Source organism: Equus caballus, chromosome 15 (genome assembly GCF_041296265.1).
Source record: "Equus caballus isolate H_3958 breed thoroughbred chromosome 15, TB-T2T, whole genome shotgun sequence".
NCBI classification, from domain to species: Eukaryota; Metazoa; Chordata; class Mammalia; order Perissodactyla; family Equidae; genus Equus; species Equus caballus.
The window spans coordinates 90826516-90848442 of record NC_091698.1 but is presented as its reverse complement, the minus strand read 5'-3'; the positions used below and the strand labels follow the sequence as shown (position 1 = coordinate 90848442).

General features: G+C 40.2%; 1 protein-coding gene across 1 annotated transcript; it reads right to left on the bottom strand.

Moving 5' to 3' along the window:
* Positions 1-3288: 3288 nt before the first annotated feature.
* Positions 3289-21172, bottom strand: LAPTM4A (lysosomal protein transmembrane 4 alpha). Its single transcript, XM_001503353.7, has 7 exons — positions 19852-21172; positions 12081-12201; positions 8905-8981; positions 8681-8803; positions 5568-5663; positions 4933-5031; positions 3289-3902 (listed from the first exon to the last, which is right to left on the bottom strand). The coding sequence occupies exons 1-7, from the start codon at positions 19960-19962 to the stop codon at positions 3828-3830; spliced, it is 702 nt and encodes a 233-aa protein (XP_001503403.1). The 5' UTR covers positions 19963-21172; the 3' UTR covers positions 3289-3827.
* Between the last annotated feature and the right edge of the window lie 755 nt (positions 21173-21927).

The window sequence follows — 21927 nt, the reverse complement described above, 5'->3', positions numbered from 1 at the left end:
AAATAAGAGAGGAGAAATCATAACAGATACCAAAGAAATACAAAGGAGCATAAGAGAATACTATGAAAAACTATATGCCAAAAAATTGAACAACCTAGAAGAAACGGATAAATTCCTAGACTCATACAACCTCCCCAAACTGAATCAGGAAGAAATAGAGAATCTGAATAGACCAATCACAAGTAAAGAAATAGAAACAGTAATCAAAAACCTCCCCAAAAATAAGAGTCCAGGACCAGACGGCTTCTCTGGAGAATTCTACCACACATTCAAAGAAGATTTAATACCTATCCTTCTCAAACTATTCCAGAAAATAGAGGAAGATGGAGCACTCCCTAATACATTCTATGAAGCCAACATCACCCTGATCCCCAAACCTGACAAGGACAACACAAAGAAGGAAAACTACAGGCCAATATCACTGATGAACATAGATGCAAAAATCCTCAACAAAATTTTGGCAAACTGAATACAGCAATACATCAAAAAGATTATACACCATGATCAAGTGGGATTTATACCAGTGACACAGGGATGGGTCAACATCCGCAAGTCAATCAACGTGGTACACTACATCAACAAAATGAGAAACAAAAACCACATGATCATCTCAATAGATGCAGAGAAAACATTCGACAAGATCCAACATCCATTTATGATAAAAACCCTCAAGAAAATAGGTATAGAAGAAAAGTACCTCAACATAATAAAGGCCATATATGACAAACCCACAGCCAACATCATACTCAATGGACAAAAACTGAAACCCATCCCTCTCAGAACAGGAACAAGACAAGGGTGCCCACTTTCACCACTCTTATTCAACATAGTACTGGAGGTTTTGGCCAGAGCAATTCGGCAGGAAAAAGAAATAAATGGAATCCAAATAGGCAACAAAGAAGTAAAACTCGCTGTTTGCAGACGACATGATCTTATATATAGAAAACCCCAAAGAATCCATAGAAAACTATTAGAAACAATCAACAACTACAGCAAAGTTGCAGGGTATAACATCAACATACATAAATCAGTAGCATTTCTATATGCTAACAATGAACTAACAGAAAAAGATCTCAAGAACTCAATCCCATTCACAATCGCAACGAAAAGAATAAAATACTTTGGGATAAATTTAACCAAGTGGAAGATCTACACAACGAAAACTACAAGACCTTCTTAAAAGAAATCGACGATGACATAAAGAGATGGAAAGACATTCCATGCACATGGATTGGAAGAATAAACATAGTTAAAATGTCCATACTACCCAAAGCAATCTACAGATTCAACGCTATCCCAATCAGAATTCCAATGTCATTCTTTACAGAAACTGAACAAAGAATCCTAAAATTCATATGGGGCAACAAAAGACCCCAAATTGCTAAAGCAATCCTGAGAAAGAACAAAGCTGGAGGCATCACAATCCCTGACTTCAAAACATACTACAAAGCTACAGTAATCAAAACAGCATGGTACTGGTACAAAAACAGCTGCACAGATCAACGGAACAGAATTGAAAGCCCAGAAATAAAACCACACATCTATGGACAGCTAATCTTCGACAAAGGAGCTGAGGGCCTACAATGGAGGAAAGAAAGTCTCTTCAACAAATGGTGCTGGGAAAACTGGACAGCCACATGTAAAAGAATGAAAACCAACCATTCTTTTTCACCATTTACTAAAATAAACTCAAAATGGATCAAAGACCTAAAAATTAGGCCTGAAACAGTCTTCTAGAAGAGAATATCAGCAGTACACTCTTTGACATCAGCTTCAAAAGAATCTTTTTGGACACCATAACCCCTCACATGAGGGAAACAATAGAAAGAATAAACAAATGGGACTTCATCAGACTTAAGAGCTTCTTCAAGACAAGGGAAAACAGGATTGAAACAAAACAACAGACCACTATTTAGGAAAAAATATTCACAAGTTATTTATCCGACAAAGGGTTAATCTCCATAATATACAAAGAACTCACACAGCTCAACAATAAAAAAATCAAACAACCCAATTACAAAATGGGCAGGGGACATGAACAGACATTTCTCCAAAGAAGATATATGGATGGCCAATAGACACATGAAAAGATGCTCATCATCACTAATCATCAGGGAAATGCAAATCAAAACTACACTAAGATATCACCCTACACCTGTTAGACTGGCAAAAATATCCAAAACCAAGAGTGACAAATGTTGGAGAGGCTGTGGAGAAAAGGGAACCCTCATACACTGTTGGTGGGAATGCAAACTGGTGCAGCCACTATGGAAAACAGTATGGAGATTCCTCAAAAAGTTAAGAATAGAAATACCTTATGTCCCAGCCAACCCACTACAGGGTATCTATCCTAAGAACCTGAAATCAGCAATTCCAAAAGTTCCATGCACCCCTATGTTCATCGCATTATTCACAATAGCCAAGTCATGGAACCAACCTAAGTGCCCAACAACTGATGACTGGATAAAGATGTGGTATACATATATACAATGGACTACTACTCAGCCATAAAAAAGGACAAAGTCGCCCCATTCACAACAACATGGATAGACCTTGAGGGTATTATGTTGAGTGAAATAAGCCAGACAGAGAAAGACGAACTCTGTATGACTCCACTCATAGGTGGTAGTTAACATATGGACAAAGAGAACTGATCGGTGGTTGCCAGGGGAAAGGGGGGTGGGGGGAGGGCACTAGGGGTGAAGTGGTGTACCTACAACATGACTAATAACGATGTACAACTGTAATTTCACAAGGATGTTAACTTTCATAACCTTAATTAAAAAAAGAGAAAAAAATGTGTAAAACATATTCACGCGTCTATATGGGAGATGTGTACAATGCCACCACTGCTGCATTCGCAGCAAGATGCCAAGTGGGACACTTTCAGGAGAAAATTTTCGTTGTGGGGTCTACAAGCTGTAGTTTGCTTTTGCTTTGTCTTGGTTCCCCTCTGGAGGTGAAGTGACACATTTTACCTTCAAGTGTTCTTGATAAACTCATTCCCGATCTCAACATAAAAATATAGCTGGCTCCACTAAGCATATAATTTTTCTATCAAACCATCAATATCAATTCCTGGCCTGTGATTCAAGTAATATCTTCACCATAACTTTAAATAATACTTCTCAGTTCTTGGATTAAAGAAATGCTTTCTAATTAAAAGTCCAGCACTCCATATTCTCGAAGTACCAAAAAACCCTGGCAGTCTGAATTTATTGTAATGGAAAATGTTAGGTTTTAGCTACAAAAAAAAGGGTAATGGCTTTTTAAAAAATGACAACAGTAAATGTTTAAGAGATTTATTAAAGCATCTTATCACAAAGACGGAAACATACAAATTAGAAACATGCAACCGTCATCTTCCACAGTCAAGTTAAAATGTTATATATTTTTCCTGTTTTCATAGCTGAAAACTTCAGATCTTATACCCAACTCACTCGCCCTGAACATCTAACTCATCCTTCCTGAAAGTATCCAGGGCAGCAAATAACCAAAATGCAAACTATTACATAAAGAAAGTGCAAAGTTAAAAAGACAATGTGTAGAGAACACCCCCTCCCACCCCCGTCAAAGGCAAACAATGGCACTTCGCTCTTGCTTAACCTAGATTGTCTTCAAAAACTACTAAAATTTAATAGACTTAACAAAAAAAACTGACTTTTAATAGATGTCCAAAAAGCTTGTTAGTGTTTGATAATAAATGCTTAAACAAAGGAAAACGTATTTTATATCAAACTAGTTTAAGAGCCCTGTATTGCAGCATTCTGTAAAATAAACAAGACAAAAAAGCTGGTGTAGGGTTTATTGACAAAGGCAGAGTTTCCTCAGGCAGGTATGTAAGGAGGCGGTGGTTCTTTTTCCGGCATCTTCACTGCCATTTCATAGGTTGGCAAAACATACTGAAGAGAGAAAAAAATTATATCGGACTTAATTCTCCTTTAAAAATCCTACCTGGAATAATTAAGCTTTCAGATTTTATGTCCTATCGGGGCATACAACCCACAGGGAAGAGCTGAAGAAAATGTTAGCTCAGTAGTTCCTGAGAGCAGAGATGAATAGCAACCTGGAATGTCACATGCAGGTGACATGTCTGATCCAAGACTGCTGGGGTGGAGGGAGGGCAGCAAACGGGCAGAACTTCCCTTCTGATCTGACCCTGAGGGTACCAGGACACCTGAGAGGAAGCATGTGCCACTGCTCTGCCCGGTTCCAGGGTGACTGATAAAGTACCAGTGGCAACTACACCTCAGGGGCTGAGGATCTAGGTTAAGTGCCCCACTGAACCACACTAAAGGAAGCCTCTGAGATGCTGGATCCTGAATTTCATCAGAATCTGTAGTCAGAGCATCAGGTACTTACATCATGTCCTCTATAGGAGTGGCCTTCTAACCTAAGTGACTCCAACTGTGACAGGTTGGCCCTACATGGGCCACAATATTCTACACATTGAAAACCTGGGAAGACAGGACAGTAGCGACTCAAGGGCCCCGAGAAGGAAGCCTCCCCACAGACTCAGGGAACACACTGCATTCCTCTCCGCACAGAAAAACCAGCTGCCCTTTGGATCATATGGATGTTTTTTTGAAAGCAACACAAGCTTTGATTGATAGTACCCCATCCTTAGAAATGCCAGAAGCCACAGGTCTGGCATGGCTCACACTGCTGTTTCCTGTGACCTGCCCGCAAAATGCAACCCTCTTGGAGACCACTTATGAATCAAATCTAACAGCCAGGGTGAGTGAGATGGGCAGCACAGGGTGCCTCTCACCCGTGTATCCAGGATGCCAACTGGGAAATGCGAATCTTGTGGATTTAAGCTACTCATGCCCTAAACCACAGTTATGGCACTGAAGAGAAAGTCAAGATGCAGGTTCTTGGGAATCATCAGTAATGGCTAGTGAAGTTTTAATATATTAAAAGGTCATTCACCTGTGGCGGTGCTTCAAAGGCAGGGTATACAGCAATCTCTGGCATGTTTCTGTTGTTGATGTATTTATAACAGTTCCAAACACAGTTGATTAGATAAGCCTAAAAGAATACAAAGAAAATTTACATATGCTAGAAACTCAACAGGCTACCTACTCTAAAATTAAGGTGACTTATAATGCTTTCCTCCACATTTTCTCTACAGAAAAGGGAAGTGACCTCCAATTAGACCTAGCACAGGCCAGGCCCTTTCTCTATTTGCTCTCATTTAAATGCCACAAGTTTTATCATCATCATTTTACAGAGAAATCAGAGATCGGTTTCAATTCAGGTCTGATAACCATTGTGCTGCAGAAGAAATTCTGTTTCTGAACCTTGAGAATTTTACTAGATTTTCAATTCAAATCATGAACCACTTCCAAAAACATAATGATATTCCTTACACTTAGGAAGGATCCTGGCATTTCCAACCACCCTCTGGAAACAAGGGGGAGGACATTCCCTAAAAGCTACTCTACTACTGTGTCAGAATAAACACTGTCACTTCCTGTGAACTGAAAGGAGATAAGGCAACAAAAGGTTTAGGTAGACAGTCTCACAGCCTAATTGGCCCCCCACATATTTAGTCTGCAACTCACCTTAAAAATGATGAATAAGGCAAAGAATGTAAGAACAATGAACAGGAGGCTGCTGGAGTCCAATGCCAGGAGGTCATCTTTATAGGGAAAATCAGGCTATAAAAAAAAAAAGGGAGGGATGAACAGGCAGAGTGGGTGGGTAGACAGACGGACTGACTATTTATGTGAGGAAGATAGTCCCTGAGCTAACATCTGCGCCAACTTTCCTCTACGTTTATATGTGGGATGCTGCCACAGCATGGCACGATGAGTGGTGTGCAGGTCTATGCCCAGGATCCAAACCTGCAAACCCGGAGCCACCGAAGCAGAGCTCGTGAACCCCATCACTCTGCCACTGGGATGGCCCCAAGAGGATTTTTAGTGAAACTATTCTGTATGATACTACAGTGATGGATAGATGTCACTACACACTTATCCAAATCTATAGAATGTACAGCGCCAAAAGTGAACCCTAATGTCAACTCTGGACTTTCGGTGATAACAATGTAACAATGCAGGTTCATCAATCGTAACCAACGTACCACTGTAGTTTGGGATGTGGATAGTGGGGGAGGCTCTGAGTGTATGGGAACAGTAAGCATATAGGAACTTGCTTTACTTTCTGTTCAATTTTGCTGTGAAACCAAAACTGCCCTAAAAATAAAGTTTATTGGGCCAGCCTGGTGGTGCACGTGGTTAAGTTCGCATACTCCACTTTGGGGACCCAGGGTCCACAGGTTCTGATCCCAGGTGCAGACCTACACATCACTAAGCCATGCCGTGGCAGCACCCCACATACAAAATGGAGGAAGACTGGTACAGATGTTCGCTCAGGGACAATCTTCCTCAAGCAAAAAGAGGAAGACTAGCAACAGATATTAGCTCAGGGCCAATCTTCCTGACCCACCCCCCGCAAAAAAAAGAGTTCATTAATTAAACACATACACACACTCTTATAATTCAGCCACGGCACTTGCACTTTGTGATAACCTGGAAAGCAAGTAAGAATACAAACAAAAGGCACCAAAGTCAGAACTGATATTCTAATAAAAACTTATAAAGAGAATTTAACTCAAAGTGCTTTTAACCCTTATTATCACTAATGCATGCGATGATCGCTTAAAATACATTTGTTTAATACCCAGAATACTCCTAAGAGTCTAAGCCGAGTTCATTTTCTCTTTACTTTTCACTATTTTACATCGTTCTGGCCTGTGGAAAGTACAGGACTCCAATCTGCCCCTGGGTCACTGAGTCAAGAAGGCAGGAGGTGCTGAGATTTACCTAAGTTTTACAGGCCATACAGTCCTACGGGGGAAATAATTTTTCTAAAAACCAATCATCAGTCTCAAAGCTCATCAGAAGGGAGGAAAAACAAGGCATGCCCCTGGTTATAAAGCCAGGCAAAACTGTATGCTTTATTGCAGACATACTATGTTCTACTGAGAAGGATCAGCTCTGTTTAGTCAAATACTTCTTGAGCATTTACTGTGTGCAAGGCAACGAGCTAGGTTCAGGGAGAAGGGCATTACAAAAGGATAATTTAGGATTTACAAGCTGGCCAACAGAGAAACGACCCTCCAGTCTGAAAGATCAAATGAATACAAGAGAGGGGAGAAACCACAGGGGTCTGTAAAAGGAATTGTAAAAAATTCATTTTGATGTTTTTCTTTTTATGATGCTCATTTAATTTTTTGAAACATATCCATTTTTAATGGAAATGTCAACACAAATGCCCAAGTAATTTCACATTTTCATAAAAAATACATAGAAATCCCAAAGGACAAAAAAAAAAAAAAGAAAGAAAAAGAAAAAATAATGCACATACAAACCCCAAACCCTGGCTAAGTATCTCCCTGGGATAAAACTATTCTTTAAGGCTTCATCTATAAATAAATGAAAAGGACAGAGGCTGTATGGGACCAGGTCATGTGGGAATGCTCTGGATTTTATTCAAAAGGATTGTAATTTTTCAGCCAGCGATGACATGATCAGAGAGAACCACGCTTAGGAAGCCTCTGACCACTGCTGAGCAGGCCAGCAGGCCCTGGCCCCGGTTACTTCTCTCCAGCCTCAGCACACGCTGCTGCCCCTCCCTTACTCTGTGTGCCAGCCACCATGGGCATCTTTTGTCCCCTGACTGTCCATGTTCCTTCCTGCCTCAGGTGTCTCTCTTACTTGACCATTTTCTTCTATCTTAATTCGTATTCAGACTCGAGTGCATTTCGAATCTCAATTCCCAGCCCTGGTCTGACACCTGTGCGATATCCACTCACACAGCAGCCTACACTTTTCCTTCACAGCTTGTATTGCAATTTTAATTCAATAACTGTCAGTTTTCCAATTCCTTCACTAGAAAGTTAAGTTCCACTGACATATCCCTAGGACCTAGCAGACTGCCTTGCACATAATAAGCAATCAACAAGTGTTTTTCGAATGAATGACAAATTTGGTGGTATGCAAAATGGACTAGACAGGAAATCTGGAAGTGGGGAGAAAAGCCCTAAAAGACAGCATTTTTTAAATGAATTTTCATTTATCTGGACCCCACACCGCAACCCAGAGCAGTCCCTGCCCCTCCATCATTTGGCATTAATCTAAGCCCCTCATTTTCTGCTGTCATGTGACAGTTCTAGCTCGTCACCACAGATAACGTCTTCATGTCTTGCCTCCCCAAATACATGGTGTGCTCCTTGAAGAGAGGAAAGTTATGTTTACACCTACACCATTCACCAATGGTTCGCCTAGAACAAAGTGAAGGATACAGCAGACACTCAAATATTTGCTACGGATGCCTGCAAAGACAAAAAGCTAATACTTTAACGAGTGCCAAACACAGTCAAATTTTTATACTTGAAGTATACTCAAAACGAAAGCTGAAGTACTCCCCGAGTTCTATGACATCCATTTTAGGGACCTTTAATATTGGATTATCCAAATGGTATGGTAAGAAGATACTCTATTTTCATCTTACTGGTTTCAACATGGTAGTTAAGCGGAGTAACAGTTATGATTTTAAAATACTTTTAAAAATAAACAGGGTAGGTTAAATAAAAATAGTACCTAAAGCTGACTCAGAATTTCAATTCAAATATTTTACTTAAAAAAAAAGTTTAATTAGCATACACACTTACTAATTGATCCAGATATTCTTTGATTCTTGGCAAATAAGTGAGAGAACTGATAGCAACCAGGCAACTGAGAACAAAGTCAAAAAGCCGGTAACAGAAGAACGGGATCAGCCAACCCACTTGATACTGAAAAAACACAACCGCAACATCACATCACATAGAGGAAATTAAGTAAGTACCAAGCAGTAAACGTCAAGCTCTAAAAGGTGAAAACACAGGATACTTACAGAAATTGCTCCATATACCAGCATTGAACTGATTATAAACATAAGAACAGAGACGGCAAAAAGAACACAGGCATTATCTAAGAAAACAAAAACAAAAATCTAATTAAGCTACTTACATAACAAAAAGAACAAACTCTTCATGACAAAATAATGCTTTAAAGCTAGCTTTAAAATGGCTAAGTATTTTCAAGACTGGCTATGAAAAAAAATCTAAGGCCAAGAGGGTTAAAAAAAAACACAACAAAAAACCTGCCTCAGCATTAAGTAATGAACCTTGAGAAATTCACGCCTTTGTTTTTCTTGCCCCTTAAATTGCTACAACTCACTGACACTTATTTAGGCGGGCACATGAACCAGGTACTTTGCTAGAGAAACATCTCTCCCCAGAGTCTAAGAGTCTGAGGACATGTAAAGAGATCATTTTAATCCAATGTGGGAAGTGCTACAACAGAAGCAGAAACAATTAGCTTTGCCTGGAAAATCAGGGAAAAAATACAAAAGAAATGACACAAGCTGGGTCTTGTGAGACGAGGAGGGTTCAAGTGGAGGAAAAGGCTGGCATCCGCTTAAAAGACAGATGATTAAACCAAAGAATGCCACATACGCCCCTTCTCGCCTTAGACACATCATTTGAATGCAAGGTTTACCTTGAACCCTCCCACCTCTCCCTCATTCCAACGTCCACACTCAGCGCTCCACATCTCTTCACCTTGGCTTCTCTGCTGTACGTGCGTCTGTCGTCTTCTCTGTTCCTCAACTCTTTCTCAGGTTGTTCCCTTTCTCTACATTAATCCACAACCAAGTAATTTCTCACAAACAACCAAGTAATTTCAAACAATACAAAATCACACATTTTGAGATTCTTAGCACAAATCTACAGTTGAATCTGTGACTATGAATAGACATTAAGAACCCAAAGGGCACGAATAATGATGAAAGATTCACGTAACTGCTGAATATTCACACTACTGGATAAATGTTACATATCATCTTGTCACTTGGCAGTATAAACATCATCAATATTTGCCACTACAGTAAGTCAGAATAGCCCTCTTTAAATTTTCCTAGAGGATATAGGATAGCTAAATATTAAGAATTTAAAGGACCTTCCTGCTGCAGCATGCAAAATGGCACTGAAGAGGGAAGAATTCAGATATAAACAAAAGACAAAATCAAACGGGAGAGGTACCATCAAACTTGAAAGCAAAATTTATAATTCAAACAATCAGCTTTCAAAAATCTGTTATGGAAGACTACACGCTTATTTCCATTTCTTAAAGTATCGAAAGAATAATTCAAGTGAAGTTCAACGTCTTCCATTAGAGCAACAAACAACACGATAGGGGGGAAGTGGGGAGGGGGCGGGCAATACATATAACGCCTGCAACAAGAGCCGCTCCAGGATTTGGGAATCAATAAAGCAAACAAAACACAAGGGCCAGATGCCTGGAGAGGAAGCTCAGGTTTCCAGCCCCAGCAGAGCCAGGAACCTCCTCTACGAGGCCCCCACGCGTTTACCGATTCCCGAGGTGAATGTAAATAAGGTTAAATTCATATTTGAAAAACAGCTTGCATATGTTGCAGTATTTCAGTATATATCCAGTGTCATATCCTGTTTAGTTGATTAAAAATAACTAACCAAGAACCTCATTATTTAAAATCTGTCACCAGGCCAATGATCAGAAATTAACTTGTTATTTTAACACTGGGACGGAGGCAAAGTCAAATTTCAACTTTCAAAGAAACACAAACTACCAATGACCAAGAACTACGTACTTTTACATTCTCTCAAGAATAAGGGCTTTGGCAGAATTATAATCAACAAAAATACGACAATACATCCGATTCTCTCTACAGCAGTCACAATACTCATGCAACACGCAATAAACGCATGACTTCACACCTGCAGCTCCAGCCAAGAACGCCAGCTGGACAAACTACAAGAATCTCAAGAACCATAAATCTTTTTCTACACCTCGACTTTAAGAGAAACATACATGACAAGGGAAAATGCTGACATGAGCAGGTTTAGTAAAATTTTACAGCCTAAAGTAAAATCATGAAAATACCAAAAACAGCCATTAGAAGCTCAAATTTTATTTATTGTTCTACTTTGGTTTTTAAATAAAAACAGACTACTCAGAAAAAAGCAAATGATAGAAGGGATGTTTCTAATACGTTCCTGGTATTTCTTCTATCACATCTGATAACAAAATTAAAGGATTATACTGTATCTGAAAAGACAATCAGGAGATACTATAGAGTATGACAGGTAGCCACAAAACCCTACCTGGCTCTTAGAAACAGAAGTCAGCCCTGTGGACAATGAATCATTTGAATTACCAACCAAATTTTTTAAAAAAACAACTTCATAAATGGATGGGAGAAGGTCATAAATGTAATGAAGCTCAGAACTTTGTAATAAAAGCTTAGAAATCTAAGAATATGATAATTAAGATCCCATAATATTATAAATATAACACACGTGAACTGGAACATGTTTCTGAAGTGAAATTTTTAAAAATCAACATGCAGAAGCTGTTCGCACTGAAAAGTCTGAAGTATAATTTCTGTTCAAATACTAAATTTCTAACATAATTTATAGTAATATAAAATCATAGCTACAATTTTTCCCACCTGTACTTCAGAGAAAGATAATGAAAATACTGCTATCGGGGAATAAATAGGTTTAAAAAGGTAATTTCCATGAATGTCCCAGGGTTACACTATTTTTACCTCCAATGTCAAGTCTTTCTTCATCTAAACAATAGAAATATATTTAGAATTGTGACTCTGAGCAAAAGATGTCACCAAATATTCCAATAATTCACATTTTATATTTTACTGTGAGTCTATTTTCCCCACGAGCAAATCTCCCATCCTCTACTACACATGTCAGCTGACCCCCAACGGCTCACGGTCTTCTTGAAATCCTTCTTCCCCTCTTATCTCTACAGTACCCAACAAGGCACCTATTTCTCAAAAGTCTTCCAGGACTCCATTCCATTTTCTGGCTGGAAATGCTCACTCATAATTCTATCTTTGAAAAACCTACAAAAACACTTTTATGCCTCAGCAAGTAGAATAACAAGCATAATTCAATCAATCCTCCCCTAAATAACAAGTGTGTGCGTGCGTGTTTAATTAGCAGGAGATATTTTCAAAGAAAAACATACCAGCCATTCTCTCAGATGAATAATAATTGCCAATGACTTCATACTGAATGTTGACGGCTGGCATTGAGTTTGGATGAGTCACCTCCACAGTCAGCAAAATTGCCATCAATAGGTTTACCACCTGTGAAAGACATTTTGGCAATTATATTATTAACCAGGAAGCAGTCTTCAGCACAATCTTTAGATGTCTTCTCATATTTAAAATTGCTTTACTTGCAGTAGCAAAGATATAAAATAGTAGAAGACTGTGAGATAAAATATGCAACACCACCACAAGAATAGTTTAAAATAAACATTTCATAAAGTGAAAATATAAACTTAACATTAACCATTTCGGAGAAATGATGTTTGATTGCTCCTGTGTAACATCAATATAACAGAATAAAAAGGCACAACAATTAAAAATAAGGGGTCACCACAAATTGTTCCTGTTCAGAGTCACATATTTATTCATATACCCATCTCAGAGCGTCTGTGTTTGAAGAAGCTACGGTTCATCCAATACACTTATCCATCAGAGAAACACAATGCCCGTCAGATACGCCTGAAACCCCTCCACAGTCATCTCCCACCCAGCGATAGAGAACTATGTCCTCTTGAACCAGACTCAAATGCTTACGAGACTTTCCAAGATTTTGACTACATCACTTAACTTTCACCTACTGTCTTAACTCTGTCTTTGAGACTATCTGCTCCCCCTTCTGAATAAGTGCTCCTCTAACAACTAAGGGCAGCTGACATGTGTCTCCAAATACTGTCTTTTCTAGAATAAACATTCAAGTACTTAAACCATTTCTCTAACTAGCACATTTTCCAGCTACCTCGCTATCCCTCTTTGCTGTCCTCTATACACATGCTCCAGTTTGTAGGACATACTACTAAAATGAGATAAGCCTAGTCAGAACACACCGGGATCTTGGTCCCCACACCCTAGCCAACAGATTTCAATTCATGTGTCCTGAAATCACACTGGCTTCATAAATTTTTAGAATGTCACATGAGAGTAACTCCCTAAAACCCTCTTTTTCACACTTCATCCTGCTAAGCTACCACCTCTACCTGGACAGCTGGATTCAGAAGCCCAAGCACAAGCCCTAGAATATTTGCAATCAAATTTCATCTTACTACATTCTTGCCTGTCCAGATTTTCTCCATCTAGATTCTGACCCCCTACAGATTCACTCTCTCTCCCAGCTTCCTGCATCTGAAAATATGATCAGTGTGTAATCAGTATCTCCACCTAAGCCACCAGCAAAAAGAACGGGCTGAGGACAAAACTGCCAGAGGCCGTCCTCTTCTCATTCATCAGCAACCTGTGAAGAAAACTCTTTATCTGGCCCAGAGGAGCATCCTGAGACTCTGTCAAACATCTTGCTGAAATCTCACAGTTAACAGCTGGTGAATTTTCCTACTCTACCAGAGCTGTAACTCGAACAAGGAAATTATTTATGCTCCAGTTGTAGTAAGTCCCTAGGGTGTCCTAGGAGGCATCACCTCCTTTAAGTGCTCAAAACAGTCCCTTTTCCGACTCAATACAGAAACCTCCCCTAGGACTGGAGTTAGGCCTCCCTAACTAAAGTTCACAGAATCTGTTCTCTGCCCCTTTGAGAAAATCTGAACATTTGAGACTTTCAAGGGCTATCTGAGCCTTATCAACAGTATTTTAAACAAACTATTATGTAGCTCTCTCCTGTTTACCCTGAACAACACGTATACATAGCTTATCAGCTGAAGGCATTTCACATTCTCAAAGAGAGCAGCCCAAACTTTTATCTTTAAACAAGATAAGGTTAGGCGATCTAAACGATGTTACAATATCAAATTCAGAATCAATTCATATTTCTGAGGATATACTATACACTAAGTACATTTACACATATTACTTCACTTATTCCTCGCAACCACCTAGCGAAGTAAATATTCCTAAAGCCCACTTGCGATGGGGAAACTAAGGTTCAGCAAAGCGAAATAACTTGTGTTAAGTTCACTGAGCTGAGAGAGAACAGAGCTAGGATACAAACCTGGTTCTTAAGACAGCCAGCTTCTTAGCACTACATGGTTACTTACCACCATTCCTAAGCAACCCCTGCTTTGAGGTCTTCCCAAAAGAAACCATTATCTAAGGCCATAAAATGTTTATACTTTACTCTCCAAATAAACATGGTCAGTAGCATGCCTCTTTCCTTGCACTGCTCAGATGCAAGCACTTGAGCTCAGCAATGGTGCTTCAACTCTCATCCTTCAGCTCTTAAAAGGTCTCACAAGGGGCAATCATATTTGCAAGGAGGCTCCCCGTTTGAGGGCTTTCTTTATTGCCCATTTTTATTGCAGCAGGTTTTAGCCAGCATATGTGGTGTATGTGTGTGAGTTAACACGATTAGGTGAATTAATTATGGAAGAATCAAATATATCTACTGAAACATTACATACTCTGTGTACGGAAATCAATTTGAAATCAATTCAGCAAGCTCTTCTTTCCTAAACACAATACAGTCACAGTTAAAAAGCCCTGCACAGTACAGAAACACATTCTCATGTCCAGAAAAAGATGGAAACTTAATTACTAAATGAAGGAAATGACACACCAAAAATATTAATTTAATTTTCTCTTCTTAAATATTTTTATCACATGTAGGATTTATAAAAATCTCTTTTCTTCTTTCCCATGGCTAAGTCACAGACTCATCCACTATTTTCTTCTTGTAGCATTCATGACACTCCAAATTTCAATTCATTTTGAGACACACCCCTGAATATGAAACAAAATAAATCAGAGGTCTAATCAAAATGACCAAGAAGTGGTAAAATAAATTTCAACATTACATCATTAAAAGCTCAAACAATTTTTCAAATCTTCACTGAATTAGTAATAGTTCATTAGAATCCTAATTTACATATTAAAGTACTAATTTGGAAAACCTATCCCTGAGAGCTCCAAAGATTCACCACTGAGCACCTATCCTGTGCTCATACACAGGCCCCGTGCTATTTACTTTTGATTAGAGTTTATATTTTTACTAAGTTGCATGTAGCATTTATCAAAATATACATAAAATTAACTTGATAATCTTGCAATAGAAAATTCCTCTGAAAAATAGCAACTATGTACAAACAATTCCAGAATATTTATTCCTGATTCATTTTTCCCTTTTACTGCATTGGAAACAAAATTAACAAGAAAGTAATTAAAATCATGATTAACTTCTAAACCTAGTAATATGGAGAGGTATGAAAGGCAGCAAATAATGCTAAAAGCACGGGCAATCAACACAGCAGTCAATGTGGGAGTGGCACTGTCAATGGAGCGGTCAAACAATACAGTTTGCATTATTTTTGTAAGCCTTCTGCACACCTTATATAAGTAAACAAACAACAAACCCAGGCGTGTTCGATTTCACTGGTTACAAAGGAACAGTATCAGATCCATGGAAGCACTTGGCCTCAAGGAGAGTAATTCCTCTTTGCTTTCTCATTTCATTGCCACATCCATCCCAGAAGATTCTTTGAGGACTGGTTTTCGTTTTTGTTTTAAATCATTATTCTTTAGTTTCCCACAGCATATTTTGCCACAACCCAGTATCTGCTGAAACTATAACTAAAACAAAGTGTCTGCTTCAGAGCATCCTGATAAGGCAGAGAGAGCGCATCCACACGGAGCCAGTCTACAACACCACATCAGCAAAGAATAGGCAGCAGATGAAGACCAATATTGACTACCTTTAAAATCTTGTTAAATGTATATTTTATATACTACATATATGTATTTGTTGTTGTTACCATTATATGCAGTTTCAAATGAGTCATTCCTATCATTTTTTGGAGGAGACAATTCATTTAACAAATGTCTAATGAACACTTCAAATGTTCTAATTAATAACTTAGCTACTACACATATTTTATTGAGCAAGACCTATCACCTTCCTCCCTCAAGGAGGACATCTTGTTGTAGGGGGAGAAAAATAAGAAAGAAATAATCACACTAATGTGCAACCAATACAATTTAATAAGTACATACAAAAGGTATGCAGAAACTTTCTAGGTACACAGTGAGGAAACCAGAGCCCTCTGGCTGGGAGGTAAGGAAAGCTCCACCAAGAACACATGTGAGCTAACCATTAAAAAATTAACTGGAATTGACAAAATGTTGTTAAAGACTGAAGCTGGGTGATAAGTAAAAGGAAGATTTTTATACTATTTCACTATTTTTGTTATTTGAGATATTCCTTAATAAAGTTTCAAGAAAGGACTTGGGAGGAGAAGGAATAGCATTTGCAAAGGCATTGAGGCACAAAACAAAACGGGAAAGATACTAACTTTGAAACATAAACAAACTATATTTATTTAAAGGAGTCAGGAGTGAGGGAGGAAAGCTGTCCGTGTTTTTCTCTAGGCTACCCAACCTAAGTTTATCATTGAGACACTCGTGTAAAATTAGCCATACATTAAATCTTTCCAAGATCTAAAATTATAGCAAATGCTCAAAATGTCCTCTTGCAATAGCCCATTAACCCTGAAGGAGGAGACCCCCGCAGCAGATGTTTAAGCCCACTTTCAATCATTTAATAAACGTTTGAACTTACGCCACCTAAGAAACTGTTGTTTAAAATCATCTCACTTCAAATTCTTTAATAAATGATAGAGAAAACCATTTCAGGAACACCACAATTTAAACTGGAGCTCATTCTGAAATTTAATATTACTTAACCAGGTATTAAGCTAGGCATGCTTCTTTCAAATCTAAAATGCCAAAGGCTAACGCTTCAGGGTTGGTGCACCTAATAACTGGCTCTGGCTTCTCTATGACCTGCTGCACTATTTAATACCACACAACTAATGCTTTAGCATATACAGTGCTGCAGGTGCCTTAACACTAGACCAGTAGAAGCAGTTGCTAGAAAGCATTGATACTGTGTCAGATACAAAGTCACTGACACAACTTCTGGGCCCGACAGGAGGCGGGGGCTGCACCTTCAGGTTCCAAACAGCACAGAGGCAATCTAAAGAGAATCATAAATATTCTCCCACCTAGAACAGAGGAGGAGAGCATCTTGGCAAGGTAGCTGGAGAGGGAAGTGACATTCTACCTCACTCACTTCCACAGTGCTTCTCTATTTTAGTAAAGAAGCTTCTGGCAACAAAATGCACTGGTTGGACAAGTTCTCTTTGTTTAGAAATATTATACTACACTTTTGTGCAGGTGGTCTTGTTTTCTAAATGTTACACGTCTCCCCAACTAGGCAGAAATTGTGTCTTTATATTGTTCTGGTATTGAAGCCACACTTTTTGAAAGTCACCAGAAATACTGTGATCAACAAAACCAGTGGCCTTTTCCAGTCCTTAATCTGATTTGAATCTGATAATACCGATCACAATCTCCTTCTCTCTTGACACTGTACCATAAGTTCCATTTTTGTACCTGTGCTCCAAAGTTCTTTGTAATGCTATAAATACTATGGACAGATGGATGGATGCCATGTTCAAAACAAGAAACATTTGGGAGCCTCTATTTCACAGGTAATAGTAATACAAAAGACGAATGACACACGGTCCCTGTGATTTGGTCTTGTTCTATGTCCACCACAGCCTTTTACATTGTAGATGATCAATAAATCTCTTAAGACAGATTAATTGACGAAGCAATTTACAATGTTCCACTAAGAAAAGTCCAGCAAAGTAAGAACAGCTATGGCATCTTTTTAAAATTGTGAAACTAAAGCATGGAAAAAAGGAGAGACGTGGAATGTTTTCACATGCATGCTTCCCGTAGGGAACAGATTTAAACTCTTCACCCCCTATTTTGGGAGAATACATGCCTTTACTAAAGTTTTTCTCTCTGCATTTTCAGGTTCACTATTTATAATTCCCACTTTTCCCTGCTATTCCTTTCATTTTTACGAGCGGAGCCCACTGCATAAAGAAAAAACTGCCTACAAAAGACTGGGAAGAAACACAGCCAATTACATTCAGATGGCTGAAATCGGGATGGTGCTTATTTCCTTCTTGAGAAGTTAGAAATCCTTTGTTCTGTGAATGGAGGGAAAAACCCGAGAAGAAAAAGGAAGATTAAGTTTGCAGGCGCGAGTCCCAGGCAGCTGGACTTTCTCAGTTAAGGAGGAGGGAATCATCTTCTAGGGATGAGGGAGGCAGGGTTGAGTAAGAGGCTTGAGGACCCTAAAGATTTGAATTGTTCATTTAGGAGAACGGAAGGCAGAGCTAAGGAGGAACAAAAGAAACTGAAGACCCAAACCCTTAGCACAGCGGAGAAAAAAAGGAAGTTAAATGATTGATGTCCAGTATTACAAATCTGTTAAAATACAGAACAAGAGGGGGTCTTTGCATAAAAATGTGATATAATTATACCAATAAGATGATGTTTCTGAAATGTAAAGCTACCAGAAATACCAAAATAAATTTAGTAGGAGTAAATAAGCCTATACATTCAAGTTTTGTTGTTGTTCTTTTTAATGTACAGTAATGAAGCAGGCCTGCAAAAAACAACAGGGCAGTCAGGAATAATGTGGAGGTCAGGGGGTCCCCCTGGGGGTGGGCCATGAAACAGTATCTGCCCAACTGAAGAGGATTCTCATCTGGTGTTTGTGCAAGTGGTAATGATTTCATGGCACTGAGTAGGGAAGTAACGAAGACGGACAAAGACAGAAACAATATCTGTGATAAAGCTCTTCCCTTTTTGGCAGTTCACAGAAGTTATCAGAAACTGTGTGGTATCACTAATGGCACAACCTCCCACACCGAAAAAAAAAAATCACAAAGTCATTAGCAAAAGCGGCCAAGTCGACAATGTGAGAAGTTTATAAAAGCTTCTGTAAAGTCTTCATAACCTAAAACTACCTAAACAGAATCATACTGAGAAGTCACAGACAAACGAGCTTCAACGTGTACGGAGACTGGAGACGACAGTAGGAAATCACAAAGTGGTACCAGTGAACCACCAATTAACAACGTCGTCAACTTGGTTATGACATAGAATTGCACAGATCTTGGAATCCAGGAAATGCTAGCATATGTGGGCAAAATACAGCAGGCTCTCAATAAAGGTCTCTTAAAAAACGGACCGGGTCTAACACGAAAAGCGTCTAATAGGCAGGGACGAGTTGCATCAGGAAAAAGCAGATCGAGTGTAAATCCAAGCAAAAGGTACTGCCTTTAACAGAATGTCTAGACTCACAACAGATGCCTTTCTGCCTACATCACAAACACACTGTAACAAATAAGGTCCAGGAACCACAGACAACTGCGTTACAATTGGATCTTTCCTTTCCTTTCAAGCAAGACATATGTCGAAACTAGGCTGCATTTATCAAGGGCCGCTCCCAACTGTTTCGTTAGGGGAAAAAACTCCAGAGACCAATGGTGGCGGTGGGGGGGACGGGGGGCTTTTCAGATCACGAAGTACAAAAAGAACTGAAGTCTAGTAACTTCCAGAAACCCTCACCAAAAACTAGCACCCTCATCTCCTCCCCCGCGCCCCCCGCCCCCGCAACGCCTCCGCCTTTCCCAGTCCCGCTTTTCCCCTAATTCTTGCCAAACAATCTCCCCATTCCCTCCCACCCCCACTCCGATTCCTGGACAGTCTCCTCCCTCAAAGTTAGAGCACCCCAAACAGAAGCTCCCCTACACCTTCTCGCCCCACCCAACACCCCGTTTTCAGTCCCACCTCCTCCCAGGGAACACTCCCTTTCAGCCCGGGCTCCCCCACTTCTCGCTCATGCGCATTCCCCGCAGGGCCCCTACCCTCCCGTCCCGCCCTTACCATGTACCAGGTCCCCAGGATGATGGTCTCGGTGCGGACATGGCAACAGCCGCAGCACCGGTTGCTGTAGAACCGGTCGCTGCGGCTCCGCTTGAAAGTCATGGACACCATCGGGAAATCGCGGGCCTCCTTCTTGGCCGGGCCCCTGAAAAACGCTTTGCGCCCAGCGGTTGAACCCAGACAGCTCAGTCACCGAGTCCAAAACCAAACTAAGCGTCTTCAAGCCCGCCCCCAGCCTGAGCCCGGGCCAGCTGCTTCGCAGCTGCGCACTGAGTGCCGAGCGCCGCTCTCGCGCGACCTCGGACTACCCCTCTTCCTCCACCTTCCCGGCACACAGGCCAATGGAAGAGCGGAACGCTGGGTGGACTCGGCCCCTGATTGGAAAAACTTGAAGATTGACAAGACGTCACGCCCAATCAGAAGTGCAGCTCGCCTCAGCGCTAATAAATCCCCCCTTCTTCCGTGAGGGCGAGGGCAGGCTCGTAGGCCTAGGATCGTTTGAGTTGGGGGTAGCCTGGCAGGCCACCATCCCTGAGACCAGAGCGGCAAGAAAAAAGAGGCATTTAATGGAAAGTGGGAGAGACGAGATGAGCGGTGGCAGAAAGCCGGCACGAAGGGATTTTCTGAGTGACGTCTGTGCCACGTCCCACTTTGGAGGCCTCACGGGACTGCGGCTGCTCACGTGACCTTTGCGCACAGCTCGATTATTGGGCTGGCCGGGGGCGGGGCCTGTGGGGGAAGGGGCGGAGCCAACCACCTCTCTGGGGTCTCCCTCCGCACCGTGGGGGAAGATGGGGATTTCCTGGAGGGATCCGCTTTTTGTCACTGTGAAGGCTGTGTGTAGGAAGCAAAGAAATACAATCCAACCCTGCCAAAGGCAGCTAAGAGGCAAGAGAATTGAGGAAAGTAAAAGCAGTAAAGCGGAAGAACTGCCTAGGTGCTGGGTGTTTACAGGTAGAATGATTATTATAGGGAAAAATTGTGAAATACATTGAATGGAGCAAAAGATTACTGGGTGTCTTCAGTGAAAAACCAGCCATAGTCTGGCAGTGCCTTCCGGGTATTCTGATGGGGGGCTTTCCGTCTTTGTTTGTGGAGCTCTGTACAACTCTAAATTGTAGGTAACTAATAGCAAGACGACTTACTCTTGTTCATTGAACTTCGGATTGAATCTTCCCACTCCTTGGAAGAAGCCATTTTGCATCTTTTTGTAAATTCATTTCCTATTCCTGATTAAACAATATAAATGGGTACTTTAAATTCTCCTTTAAACTATTTCTAACATTTTACCACCCCTCATTAATGAGTAAATAAAATCTTTGACACATGTTCACTTTGTATTTGTATGAGACTTACGACTTTTACTTTTTAAGGAAATACATGGTTTAACTCTTTGGAAAGTACACTTCCTTTTAGCTAATAGAAAGGCCTTCCCCTCTGCCAAGTATATTCTTAGCTGGAGACCACAGTGAATTCAGAGTAAAGGTTATTGCATTGGCATGGCTTCAATGAGCACTGCCTGAAATTATATATTAATTTGTTGATTATTTATCTCCTCCACTAAAATGTAAATTCTGGAAGAGCAGAGACTGTGTTTACTTCTACTACACTAAAGGAATTGTCCATGGACGATTATCCTGGTTTGGATGATACTTCCAAACTATCTGGGAGGCCATAGTTAAGCCAAGCTACACTGAAGGATGGAGTGGGGCGGTAGCAGTTTAGCTCATAGTGAATTATGACATTTCCCCACGTTGGGAGTAGACTTTAATAACCCATCCCTCCAAAAACACAATCACATAGCCCTTACTGTGTTCTATGCAAGGATCCAATCACTTTATTTTGTGTCATTTCATCCTTATAACACCAGCTGTATAAGGCAGGTACTTTTATATTATTTAACTCCACAGAGAAGTTAAATTGCATGTCCAAGTTTACAATGCCAGCACGTGTTGGAACTGAGATTAAAACCTGCTGTGCAAGTGGTTTCCAAATTTTGCTGCACATTGGAATTACCTGAGGATCTTTAGAAACCACTGATGCTTGGCTACTAACCCCAGACATTCTGATTTAGTT